Source organism: Trifolium pratense, linkage group LG4 (genome assembly GCF_020283565.1).
Source record: "Trifolium pratense cultivar HEN17-A07 linkage group LG4, ARS_RC_1.1, whole genome shotgun sequence".
Taxonomy (NCBI): domain Eukaryota; kingdom Viridiplantae; phylum Streptophyta; class Magnoliopsida; order Fabales; family Fabaceae; genus Trifolium; species Trifolium pratense.
The window spans coordinates 52,503,381-52,517,195 of NC_060062.1; the positions used below are offsets into that span (position 1 = coordinate 52,503,381).

The 13,815-nt window shown below is 29.6% G+C and overlaps 1 protein-coding gene across 1 annotated transcript; it reads left to right on the forward strand.

Annotated features, from left to right (window-relative positions):
* The first annotated feature begins 11,554 nt into the window (after positions 1–11,554).
* On the forward strand, positions 11,555–13,518 carry LOC123921024 (40S ribosomal protein S24-1). Its single transcript, XM_045973398.1, has 5 exons — positions 11,555–11,711; positions 12,161–12,202; positions 12,305–12,475; positions 13,066–13,152; positions 13,247–13,518. Exons 1-5 carry the CDS (start codon positions 11,640–11,642, stop codon positions 13,286–13,288), a joined length of 414 nt encoding a protein of 137 aa, XP_045829354.1. The 5' UTR covers positions 11,555–11,639; the 3' UTR covers positions 13,289–13,518.
* Positions 13,519–13,815: the final 297 nt, after the last annotated feature.

The window sequence follows — 13,815 nt, forward strand, 5'->3', positions numbered from 1 at the left end:
CGAACCCAAACACAGTCAACTCGGGTTTTACCCATTGACTCGGGTTTGAGTTCGGGCGGAGCCCGCGAGTTTGGGCTTAAGTGTCATCCCTAATCTACATATCTAGGAAATGCCTTTTCATGTTTTTAACTACTTTTCTCTTGTTTATTGCTCTTTAGATATATCCACCCCATTTTCCTTTTTTGATCCAACTACTTTGGGTACTATTTGTATCACTTTAATTTTCTACCCCAACAATTGTCAATCTACCCCAACATTAATTTTGAATGGACGAATTTGCTCTCATATATAAACTAAAACCCTGAAGAAAAAAATTTGGTTAACGGAACACTTTGAAAAAAAGTGTTCTGATATGTAAATTTTTTTTTGGTTACCTACACACTTTGGAAAAAAGTGTTCAGGTATATAAAATTTTTCTAATTTTTTTTTTTACCTGAACACTTTGAAAAAAAGTGTGTAGGTATGTAAAATTTTTCTACATTTATTTTGTTACCTACACACTTTGGAAAAAAGTGTTCAGGTATGTAAAAATTTTCTAATTTTTTTTTCCCTGAATACTTTGAAAAAAAGTGTGTAGGTATGTAAAAATTTTCCAAATTTATTTTGTTACCTACACACTTTGAAAAAAAATGTTCAGGTATGTAAAATTAGAAAAGTGTTCAAAGTGTTCAAGTAAAAAAAAAATTTAGATAAATTTTACATACCTACACACTTTTTTCCAAACTGTGTAGGTAACAAAATAAATTTGAAAAAATTTTACATACCTACACACTTGTTTTCAAAGTGTTCAGGTAAAAAAAATTAGAAAAATTTTATATACCTGAACACTTTTTTCCAAAGTGTGTAGTAACCAAAAAAAAAATTACATATCAGAACACTTTTTTCCAAAGTGTTCCGATAATCAAATTTTTTTCTTCAGGGTTTTAGTTTATATATGAGGGCAAATTCGTCCATTCAAAATTAATGTTGGGGTAGATTGACAATTTTTGGGATAGAAAAAAATATTCTGGAATTGGTTTGAAAATTTAGGCCCAATAGCTAATTTAGGCCCAATCTTCAATTTTTTAAAATTCTTTATTATTGTTATGAATATATTAGTATATGTCCATTAGTCTTGGCCCATACTCATTGGCCCATATATTATCCTATAAATAGAGCATATGATACAATGTGTCACACATCTTGAATAGAACAATACAATAGTCTATTCCTTTCTCTTCTCCCTTTCTCTCTTTCTTCTCTATTCTAGTTATTCTCTAGAAATAGTTCATAACACGTTATCAGCACGATAGTCTCTCTCCCCTCTCTAGAAAGGTATAGCAACCATGAGAGGTGATAATTTTATTTCTTGTATTTTTTATTCTATTTTTTTCGTTTTTTTTTTTCATATTGATTCACAGCCTACGATCCAGAAGTATCGTAGTGAAATTTTTAAAATATGAATCCTGAAGATTCATAGTATGATGAAATTTTAAAATATGAATCCTGAAGATTCATAAACCTACACTTCTAAAATATCAATCCCTGAAGGATTGAAAAAAATAACTGATTTGATCTATTATATAGTTCTTAAAGAACTTAAAAATCCAAATTTTGTTCTTCATGAAATCTTGATGAATTCAATTGGGACACATCCCTGAAGGATGTACAAAATAATTGATAAGATCTATTATATTTATAGAGTTTTTGAAGAACTCATGAATAATTCAATATAATTCAATAAAATATGCACCAATATATGTATTCCTATTACATTATAATATATGTTATACAGTTCCTGAAGAACTCGATGTTGTATGCATTCCTGAAGAATTGCATAAATGATTAATTTTACATTATAATGATGTTATATAGTTCTTGAAGAACTTCTTATAAATTATTTCTTATGAATTCCAGAAGAATTCAAAATACATATACATGCATCCCTGAAGGATACCTTTATCAATTTGTTTTAGAGTTTTGGATATTTATAATTTTTATTGAATTTATTTTATTTATTGTTATAATAATAATAATAGTATATAATCTATGCATATCATGCTGATTAAAAATAAATAAATAATAATAATAATAATTTAATATGTATCATCATATTGTAAAGCTAAAGCATAAAAATATTCCAATTTATTTTCAATAAGTTACAAATTAATCTCATTCATAGCATATGTTACATTATAATTATTATTAATTTCATTATGTTACTATTTAATTTGCATTATAAAATTTTAGTACGTTACATTATATTAGTATTAATAAAAATAATTGGAATTATCTTTTATTAGACTGTGTTTAGTATGTTTATCTAATTATTTGCTTAATTTTATTATTTGATGATAGTATATATCAATGATAAATAAATAAAAAATCATTCCCAGAAGTGAATGAAATCTAACCCACTGATGTTACTCCATTCCCAGAAGTGAATGTAGTAACACACGATTACCATGAAAAAAATTTGTGGTCATGGTCGTGGTAATAGTCATGACTGTGTTAATTTTAAAATTTCGGCTTCTCACTAGAAGTGAAAAAAATAATGAAAAAAAAGAGTAAAAAGTGGGCAAATTAGTTCCTGAAGAACTAAAGAAGAAAAAGGGAAAATCCAATTGAATGCACAAGGAATAAATTATTCTTAATCATTATGAAGATCACTTGTGATATAGTTCTTGAAGAACTAATACTTTAATAATAATGATCTCCGATGGATTACTCAAAGAATATGAATTTCCCGAACCATTGTTAATGAAAAATTATTTGTATAGTTCTTGAAGAACTTAAAATTCAATATTAAAGCATTTCTTGTAGTATCGCTCAAGAACAATTTTTCACAATCAATGTTTATAAATATTGGTGGTATAATTCTTGAAGAACTAATATTTTAATTTCCCTAAAGATATAGTTCTTGAATAAGCAAAAGTTTAATATCAAGTATTTCAGAAGGATTGGAAAATTGTAATTTTCCATAGCCATTGTTGATAGAGATATATTGTTAAGTTCCTGAAGAACTTACAAAATTTTACAACATGATTACAATTTATATGATATATTTGATCTTGGTATAAGGTGAACCAAAATTAAAAGGAAATCAATAGAAGAATTATTTATGTCTCTTGAATATGCTCTTGAAGTAGCAACTTTGAAAAAAACAAAGTTCAAGAATATTTTGTATATCCATTGTTGTACATACATTGGATGGATATTATTGATATATTAAACTCGTGATTGAATGCATGGTTCAAACGTTTTTTTTCTTCCTCTCATAATAATGATTATTCTTTGCTCTTAAAAAAAAAATTATTCCTTTTAAAAAAAAAAAAAATTATTCCTTGCAAACATAAATTGATTTTAATTATTCGGTTACATATTTAAATCAATTGATTGATTTTAATTTTAAAATCTTTTAATTGTTACTATATTTTAATTTCTAATTCTACTGAAATCCACATAAACATTATTTTGTTATACTTTATTTTTACTCTTTTAATTCTCATACAAATAAATTATTACTATTTTTTATTGTGTTCCACCGAAAAGATTTTTTTTTGTAGAAACATATTTGTTTAGCTTGAAAATATTCATCGATACTACTATTCATGAAAAATTAAATTTTATATTTGGTAGTACGAAAATTATTGAAGGCTTCAGAAGAGACAATGCATTATTATATCGAGAAGCAAAGTTGCACTTTGCTAATATATTTTATATTTTAAGTCTTAAATAAATTTGTTACCGAAAGATATTCACATAAATGAATATCATATTGAAACAAGAAACGACGGAAATATTTTATCTCTATATTACGAGACATATTATCAACTTTTGTCTCTAGTTTGTGGTGTACTTATGATATTAGTGCAATTTAAGCACATGTTCAAGTAAACCAGAAGTTTACAAATAAATCATATTAATTTTATCATTGGCAAGATCAATTGGGTCATTTCTAGTCTATTATGAAGCGATTCTATGAATATGTATTGAATGGCCAGAAGTTCATTCAATCTAACACTTTTTGTGTATTACTAGTTCCCGAAGAAAATTGATAAATTTAGTAAACGAGCGTCTCTTATTTTATATATAAGGTGATATTTATAAATCAATACACCGATCATGTGTACCAATTAAATTTCTATAATTTAATTGATGCATCAACTAAATGGTCACATGTATGTTAGTTATCAACTCACAACCAAAAGTTTGTGAGATTATTTTTGAGAGCTCATTATGTATATATTATTCTAGAAAGTATTTGATAAGTATCATATGTTAATTGAAATTTATACCGAACATCTTGTAGAATATGTTCATACAAACAAAAATAATAATGGACTTGAAGATCCATTCTTTAGACGTCTAAAGTTAATTACATGATCGATACTTATGAGATCAATACTTCTATGTTCTAGTTTATATTTTGGGAACATTTAAATATATATGTTGAGATATTGATTCGCTCAAGCCAATAAGTTATTATACGAAAGTCTTCCCCCTAACTTGCAATTAAGTTTAGTTTTATACTCTAATATTTTTCATATAAGCATTTTTGGATGTGTTGGTATGTTCCAATTGCTCCAATATAATGCAATACGATGAATTATTAAAGAATATTGGGAATACAACTTTTCATCCCTTATAAATTATATTGAGCTAATAGGGACTTGTTTATAGCCCAGAAGGATAATTTTCAAGTGATGATGAATTAGTTTTCCCAATATTAGGGGGAGGGAATAAGCAGCTGAAAAATATGAACCTGAAGTTCAAATGAATCACTTGAAATAAATAGTTATTATTATCTCATCTTGATCCTCATATAAAATAGATTGAACCAGATGTTCAAAAGATGTATCATTTGCAAAGTTCATGAAATCAACTATAAGCTGCTAATGCTCCAATCAAAATGGATGTCCCTGTTGGACAATCTTATATTGCAAATGAATTTTAACCACCCTGTAGCGTGGTAAGTCAGTCGGTTCCAAAGATTAAAATCCTCAAATAAGAAAAGGAGCTAAAAAGAAAGATGGCCCAAGTGAGGATATGAAAAGATTATTTGACATAATTAATTTTCTAGTTCCAGAAGAACTTATCAGGTACCTGAAATTTATGAAAATAAAGAGATCTCGACAAATTATGTCATGAATGGAATCCGATGAAACCGAAAGAAAATCAACGTTGACGGTGTTTATTTATATAATATAGCGCTATATATGATAAGAAATAACGAGGATCATAAATCAAAGTCTATTAAGGATTATAGACAATGAAATGATTGACTAAATAGATAGACGTAATTGATACAAAATTAAACTAGCTTTGCAAAGCAGAACGTTTTTGGACCAATAGTCCATTCCATCTGCAGATGGAAATAATTCGATATGAATAAATTTTCAAGAGAAAAATAATGAAAATAAAATATTTAGAGTTTGAATTGTTATTCAAGTATATTGATAAATGTCTATCATTGATTTTCAATAAGCATATTCACCTAAAGTGAATTCCAAAACTTCTTTGTAATTAATTAAGTTGAGTAGCATATGAAATACTCAATTTATGTGAAATATGTGTTTTAACGTATTTGACTGGCTCACTTGATAATAATGATTATATGAAAATCCCAGAAGGATTTAATTTTCGTAAGACACATATATATATTGGAGAGGTGACTTAATAAACATGAATAAGTCTCCTTATATACTCAAGCAACATCTATATGCATGTTGTATAATATTCTTGTTGCATTTTGGTTCTAATGGGGACAAATACATTGCTAACCTATTATTTGTTGTCAATATATCATCAAGTATATATTTTTGGTTTAGATATGCAGGTTATTTGTCTAATCCTTATAAGGGTACCGATCACAAACAAGTTGTTTGGTCATTACATGAGGAAGTACAATCACCCATGGAGATATGTGAACCAAACTATAATAACAATCTCATGAAATAAAATGATGCGGAAAGTTTAACACTATATGAAATAGATCAAGAATGTGATTTGTTTGAAGTACGTTATTCAACAGATACAAGGGGTAGTGATTTTTCTTATAAAGGGTTTTTGCTACAATTCAACATGAAGATCATATTACAAACACTGCTAATTTGAAGAATATAATAACGAAGATATAAGATTGTCAACATGTCATCACCAATTGTCAAAGCTTTGGAGCAACTAATATTGAAGATTATTTGACATTTTTCTTCTTAGATATATTTGTATTTATCAGGGGGAGATATAAATATGTTCTGCACTCTTTTTCCCTTCACCATGGTTTTATCCCACTGGGTTTTCCTGGTAAGGTTTTTAATGAGGCAGTTCACACACAAAAGATTATGTACTCTTTTTCCTTCACTAGGATTTTTTCCCAATAGGTTTTTCTCTAGTAAGGTTTTAATGAGGCATATCCTCAATGGACATCTAAGGGGGAGTGTTATGAATATATTAGTATATGTCCATTAGTCTTGGCCCATACTCATTGGCCCATATATTATCCTATAAATAGAGCATATGATACAATGTGTCACACATCTTGAATAGAACAATACAATAGTCTATTCCTTTCTCTTCTCCCTTTCTCTCCTTCTTCTCTATTCTAGTTATTCTCTAGAAATAGTTCATAACAATTATATAATAAAATAATTAATTAAAAGAGGTGGTGGAGGACCGGTGGTCAACGCCGGACCACCGGTGGTCGGCGCGGCGGCACTCCGACCGGCACGGCGGCGGGAGATGGTTTTCCGGTGACTTTCATGGCGGCCGGGGGTGGTGCTCCGGCGGTCGGCCACCACCAACCACCCATACTATTTTATTATTATTTTATTTTAAAAATCTGATTTTTAATAATCATTTTAAAAATAATTAAAAAATTCAGTTTTTTTTAAAATAATTAAAAAATCAGTTTTTAATGTTTTTAGTTTTTCAAAAATTTAGTATTTTAATTTTTTTTGGCTAAGTAAAAAATAATTTGGGCTTAAAAAATAATTTGGGTTTAAAAAAAAATATTTTGTGGGTTGATTATAAACCAATTCAATCATAAAATTAATGAAAAATTATGTTTTTAAAATAATTAATAAATCTATTTTTTTTAATCAACTAATAAAAAAAATTAGTTTAAGTAAAAAACCTATTTAAAATTGGATCATGTGAATAACTTAAATTTTATTATAAACCGGTTATAAATTGATTTCGATCCGGTTAATAACCAAATCCAAATTAATTTTAAAAAATAACCGGTTCGTTATTGAAATGGTTTTGATTTTGTTTAAAACCAAAACCATCAATTAGGTGTGGTGTGGTGTGGTTTCCAAACCATGGACACCCCTACATGCACGGGCCTTGGCTCCGCCCCTGCCTCTTACCGTGTATTCTTTTCAATATTCCTACTCATGTATTGAGAAGGTCTTCTCGACCTATATTAGATAATATAAATTTGGCTGGATTTAGTCAATAAAAAAAAGTCATGAATGGTTAGCTAGTTTCAAGGAAAGCCATGAATTGTTTAGCAAAAGCTAAATATGCATCTTCTCATTGTTATAAATAATTGTTATTAAGTGTAGCAATGTACTTATCAGAAAGAAAGTGAAAAGTTATACAATAAAAAATGGCTCCAACGAGATTTTTTTGTTATGATACTATTTTTAATATTATTCTTATAACAACACAATTATATTAAGACAATTAAATTCATTTTCCAACATTTGGCATAAGAGTTTGACAAAAATCATACACAAGACATATTGTTATCACAAATGAATAAATTAAATTTACCAACTATTTTTTTTTATCAAGTAGCCTAGTGGCTAGACTCGCACATTTAAACATTGAGAAATGTGAAACCCGAGGTTCGAACTCCGGTCACTCCATTAATATTCCTGGTAGCTACCTTTTGAGCTACATTGATGAGACAAATTTATTAACTATTTAATATCTTGGCTTAAATGCAGTTTTGGCCCCTCAAGTTTCACAATTGCTTGATTTTGGCCCCCCACATTTCAATTGCTTGATTTTAACCCTCTAAGTTTCACAATTGCTTGATTTTAGCCCTCCAAGTTTCAATTGCTCGATTTTGGCCCCCCAAGTTTACCCCATTTTGCATTTGTTAGCCCCCCGTTGACTTTTTTGACTATAAATTGCTTATGTGACATTTTAAAAAAATTAAAAATATGTTTTAATTAAAAAATAATAATATTTGCTTTTATAAAAATGTATTAAAAATTGTTTTTTTAATAAAAAGTTTAATAATTATTTTTTATTTAAAAAAAAGCTTACAAAGTTTTTAAAAAATAATTCATAAAATGTTTTTTTTACTTTTGTATATAACAAAATTATTTTACAAACTATATATAATAATAAAAAAATTATAATTTAGTTTTTAAAAACAATTTGTAATTTATTTATTTATTTTTAAATACTTATTTAATTTTAAAATGCCACATAACCAATTTTTAATCAAAATATTCAACGGGGGGCTAGCAAATGCAAAAGGGGGTAAACTTGAGGGGCCAAAATCGAGCAATTGAAACTTGGAGGGCTAAAACCAAGCAATTGTGAAACTTAGGGGGTTAAAATCAAGCAATTAAAATGTGGGGGACCAAAATCAAGCAATTGTGAAACTTGGGGGGCCAAAACTGCATTTAAGCCTAATATCATCTAAATAAAAATTTGAATAATTAAAACTTATTTATTGTAATTTATTTAAAAAATTTAAATAACATAATTTATCATTTAGCCACATTTAAAGTGTGTAATTCTTCTGATTCAAAAAAAAAGTGTGTAATTCTTCCCGTTAGACGATTTAAATTTCAAAAGATAGAAGTTTGTGGTAAACCTTTCAGTAACAAGAGTATCTCTGAGGAGTCTTTTCGCCGTCCCAACAACCAAACTTATGTCATTCTTAGGTAGGAAACATAAATTGATAGATGGATGCTAACTCATTCGAATGGAGGGCCTAAGCCAAAAGAAGGATGAATTACACTCAATTGTGATGACACTCACAAAAGTTCAACTAATATGACAGGATGCGGATGTCTCCTCCGAGACAGTAGTGGTAACTGTTTTAAGCATTTTTGCTCATAAAATTGGCTCCTGCGACGCACTCCACATTGAGATGTGGGACATGTATATCGGAATGGACTTAGCTCATAGACAAGAAATTACTCATCTTCAAGTAGAAAATGATTCAGATGTATTGGTCTATGTGGTAATAAAAAAATGCAATAACTTTGATCAAACATATGCATGATCTCAAGAACATGAATTGACATGTCCAATTCAACCATACCCGGCATAAAGGAAACAGATCATCCGACTGGTTAACTACTTTCAGTCTAACATTGAACTCCTATGATTTTCTCATTCTAGAGACTCCTCCTAGAGAGCTTAAAAACAATGTTTTGAAAACCGGACCGGACCGACTGGTTCAACCGGAAACCGGACCTATCACCGGTCCGGTCAGAAGTGCAAAACCGCTAGTCCTGAGAACCGCCAAAAAACCGCTGAAAACCGGATTGAACCGGGAAAACCGGTGAACCGGTCCCGGTTTTTGTTAACCGGACGGTTCAGGCTTACTTTCACAAAAACACTGAAAATTCATTTTTTTTCCCCCAATTTTTCAGTTTTTTTATCATTTGCTTCCAGAAAACTCATCGCTCTTTTCTGTTATGGGCAGTATTTTTAACACCTTTACACTTTTTTCCTTTCATTAATCCATTAAAATCATTTTGTTTTCTTCTTCCTACACTTGGATCTATGAAATTGTTTCTTTTCTTTTGTTGAAAAGGGATTGGTGGCTGTTATGTTCTTGTGTTGTAGAAGTTTTATTGTGGTGGTGGAATAGAATAATAAAAGTTTTGTTGTGGTGGTGTAATTAGAATCAGTGGACGAGATCAAACAGGACATATATGAGATTTTGTTTTGATATGGGTTAGTTGGAGTGTGTATGTGGTGTTGTGTTTGGAAGATTGTGATGATGAGGAGGTTGCGAGATATAAGGACAGAAACATGAGATTGTAATTGTGTTAGTTGCTATGTTCATTTATTGCATCCAACACTTGTTGCTAGAGACTAGAGATGAAGGTATGGAAATGGGATGAAGAATATTGAAGTTTCTTGCTTGGGGCGGCTGCTAGCTGCAGAAATACAATTTTGGCTGTTGTGGTTTTCAATAATTTAGTGTTGTTCTTATTCCTTTAAATGGGCTGATGAAAGTTATTGGGTTTCTTTTTCATTTTGCTAGTTTATTACTGGGCCTAGTGAATAAACATCATATTTGTTTTTACTATTTTTTTTTTACTAATTATTTAACCATATTATTAATTATAAATTAGGATAAATTAATTATCCGGTTCAATAGCGGTCCAACCGATTGAACCGGTTAAACCATGAACCGGAGCTCTCGCCGGTTCGATCTTCGGTCCAATTTTTAAAACATTGCTTAAAAGTCTCCTTTTGATTAGGGGTGTACGTGGGGCGGATTGGGTTGGGTTTGACCAAAACCAAAACCCAAACCACATATGGTACTCCGGGTTGGGTTTAGTAAAATAACCACCCGTTATAACATTGGACCGGGTTGGGTAAATCCACTAATTTCCGGATTGGATTGGGTTGGATGTGGGTTACCCAAATTATTATTATTTTTTTTTTATATTAAATATCTAAATGTTGAATCATCATATTTTTCATAAAAAATAACTCAATCAATGTATTTTCTTGAAAATTATTAGGGAAACTTTTTTTCACTATAATAAATAATCATCCATTTTTTTTTTTGTGTAAATCTATGTTCATAATCTGGAGGTAGATTCTTTATGATATTCATATGTTCTGCCTAAGGGTCTAAATTATGGCTTCTTGTAAAAAAAATATAAAATTATGCAAAATGCTTGAGGTAATAATATAAATGATTTTATTGTTTTTTTTAATATCAAATGACTAAACCATGAATCACTATATTTGTTTACGAAAATTATTTAATTTTTTGAAATTTTTAAAAAATAATGCGATAAATTATCATATTTGTTCATAAAAATTATTCAATCTTTTTTATTTTCGTAAAAAATAGTATAACTCATTTTTAATATAAAAATATTTAATAATCAAATGAAAAAATCTTTAGTTTTTTCATAAAAAAATTTCAAAAAACATAGCACTAGTGGGTTAGTGAGTTTTTTGGGTTGGGTCCGGTTTTACCCGAAATCCGATTTTTTTAATGGGTTTTTCATTTTTGAAATCCATATCCACCTATTTGCCCGACCCAACTCACTTTTTTGGGTTGGATTGGGTGAGTTTGACCGGGTTGACCGAATTTGCCCAATCCATGTACACCCCTACTTTTGATGGTTATCGGCGCTTGCATGCCCCAAAGTTTATATGTAGGTTTTTCCTTTTTTTTTTTTTTGCAAAAAATAAAATAAAAAAATGGGAATGTACAAATAAACATAGGGTGCGAATAGTAATTACTAAAACAATAGACCAAAGAAAGGGTAAAACTCGTCGAAGCCTCTAAAATTGGGCCAGCCCAGTTTAGTTTCAACTAGGGTTTCGTATAAATTTAGGATTTTCTCCCATTTCATCGTCTCAAACCCTGTGCGCTGCGTGAGAGAGTATAGCTGCTGTAGCTCGAAAACCGGCGCCGAACAACAACCATCATCATGGCGGACAAGGCAGTCACCATCCGAACCAGGAAGTTCATGACCAACAGGCTTCTCTCAAGGAAGCAATTTGTGAGTTTCGCTTTTCACATTTTCTAATTTTCATAAACACTAATTTTAATCGATTCAGATCTTTGTATTCTCCAATTTACAAAACGATTTAGCTCAATTATATAGATTTAGTTGCTTAATACTAAAAAGTATTTTATGATTATGCTAATTTGAAACATTTTTAGTTGTTTTCGTATAAATTATTTTATGATATTGCTTATATGAATGTGAGTTTTAATTGGTGTTTTTCTTCTAAAATAATGTAACAATTAATTTATTTTATTTTATCATATAGTTAGATGATTTATGTTGCAGCTTAACATTCTGTTAAATGTTTTGTTATGATATCATTAATTAGGTATTGGATGATTTATTTTGCTTGATACGTATGATTAGGGTTTTTGTTATTATGCTATTGGTTTCAAATTTATTGGGTTTTTTGACCAAATATTTTTTATTGTATGATGTAGGTCATTGATGTTCTTCATCCTGGAAGGGCAAATGTTTCCAAGGTATTTTTTGTTAATGATGTGATTTGAAGTTAATGATGGTTAATGAATGTCAGAAAATTTTGCTAATTTATTGTTTTATCTTTTGTTGTGTTTGGTGTGAAGGCTGAGCTTAAGGAGAAGCTTGCAAGAATCTATGATGTGAAGGACCCAAACACTGTTTTCGTCTTCAAGTTCAGAACTCATTTTGGTGGTGGCAAGTCTACCGGTTTTGGTTTGATCTATGATTCTGTTGAGAATGCTAAGAAATATGAACCAAAATACAGACTTATCAGGGTGAGTTTTTGGCTTAAAATTCCTTTTTCTTTGATTTGGCAGGTCTTTATATATAATTATCTAGCATTCTGTACTATTAGCTTTCATTGCTCCTGTTTTTTTCTTCCTTTTGATGAGATATGAAATGATTTGATATGTTCTTTCAGTATTAACCAGCATTTTGCTTTTACAAAGCTTAACATCAAAGTGTTTGTGGCAATTCAAAATGTTTGTATATCATTTGGAATAAGTTCTCTAAAGTGAGGTTTATCCACTGTTTGTTCAATTTCAAGTTTCTGGTTTCAATTTGTTTAGAGATGCATTTTCTTATTATTATTATTTGTTCTTCTGAACAATTTGTCTAGTGCTGCCAATCTTAAATAATAAAAAGATTTGCTTGTAGTATTTGTTGGTGATTTTGTTAATTTCTATTGCCTGATTTTCGTTTGCTCTACTTTGCTCTTGCAATCACAAAATTCACAACAGACTCATTTTGCTTTTGAATTTAGTTGATGATTCTGGCCATTTATGTATTTAATTTAATCAAGATTCCCTTTTTTCTTCATGATATGGAGATTACTAACTTATTTTTTCATTTCTATCTATTGCAGAACGGACTTGATACTAAGGTTGAAAAGTCTAGGAAACAAATGAAGGAAAGAAAGAACAGATCAAAGAAGATTCGTGGTGTAAAGAAGGTAAAAACATACCTTCTGTTTTGATAAGTTCTCGTTTTAGATAATTTGTCTTGTAAATCTATGAAGTATAACCTTTGTCATGTTATTTTTGCAGACCAAGGCTGGCGATGCTGCCAAGGGAGGAAAGAAGAAATAATTTTTCAGCCATTTTGTTATGATGATATTAAAAGGTTATTTTGTTTTTGGTATTTTCTTAAGGCTATCTATAGTCTTTGTAGCTTTCTAGAATGGAGGATTTTGCTGTAATTGTCTTTCGTACTTTTATTGATGTTCACTTATGTGTTTGAGACCCAGCAGTGACCAATTTTGAGAATTCAGTTGAACATTTAAGTTGCTTTTAATTAGTTAATTGATTGTGATACTTAATTGATTGTTGCTTGGTTGGTGATAGATTGTTGTTCATCTGTTATGAAAGGATTTTAAAGGCCATAGTAATCTTGAAATGCTTGTTTAACAACAGTATTTAACTTGTTTTGAAGAATAACGAACTATTAATCGATCTTCACAATGCAATCTTGCATAGTACTAGAATTGTTAAGCTTGACAATCATTTTATCATTTAATTATGTCCTTTAATGTCTCACTTAACCAAATTAGAACTTGTCCTCTCTTCTTTCTCCCTTCACTTATTATTCCTTTCTGTCTCATGCTATGTTGCCAATA

Coding starts and splice junctions, on each gene's coding strand:
- LOC123921024 (XM_045973398.1), top strand. CDS start 11,640: ATGGCGGACAAGGCAGTCACCATCCGAACCAGGAAGTTCATGACCAAC. Junction 12,476..13,065: donor CAAAATACAGACTTATCAGG/GTGAGTTTTTGG, acceptor TATCTATTGCAG/AACGGACTTGATACTAAGGT. Junction 13,153..13,246: donor AGATTCGTGGTGTAAAGAAG/GTAAAAACATAC, acceptor TTATTTTTGCAG/ACCAAGGCTGGCGATGCTGC.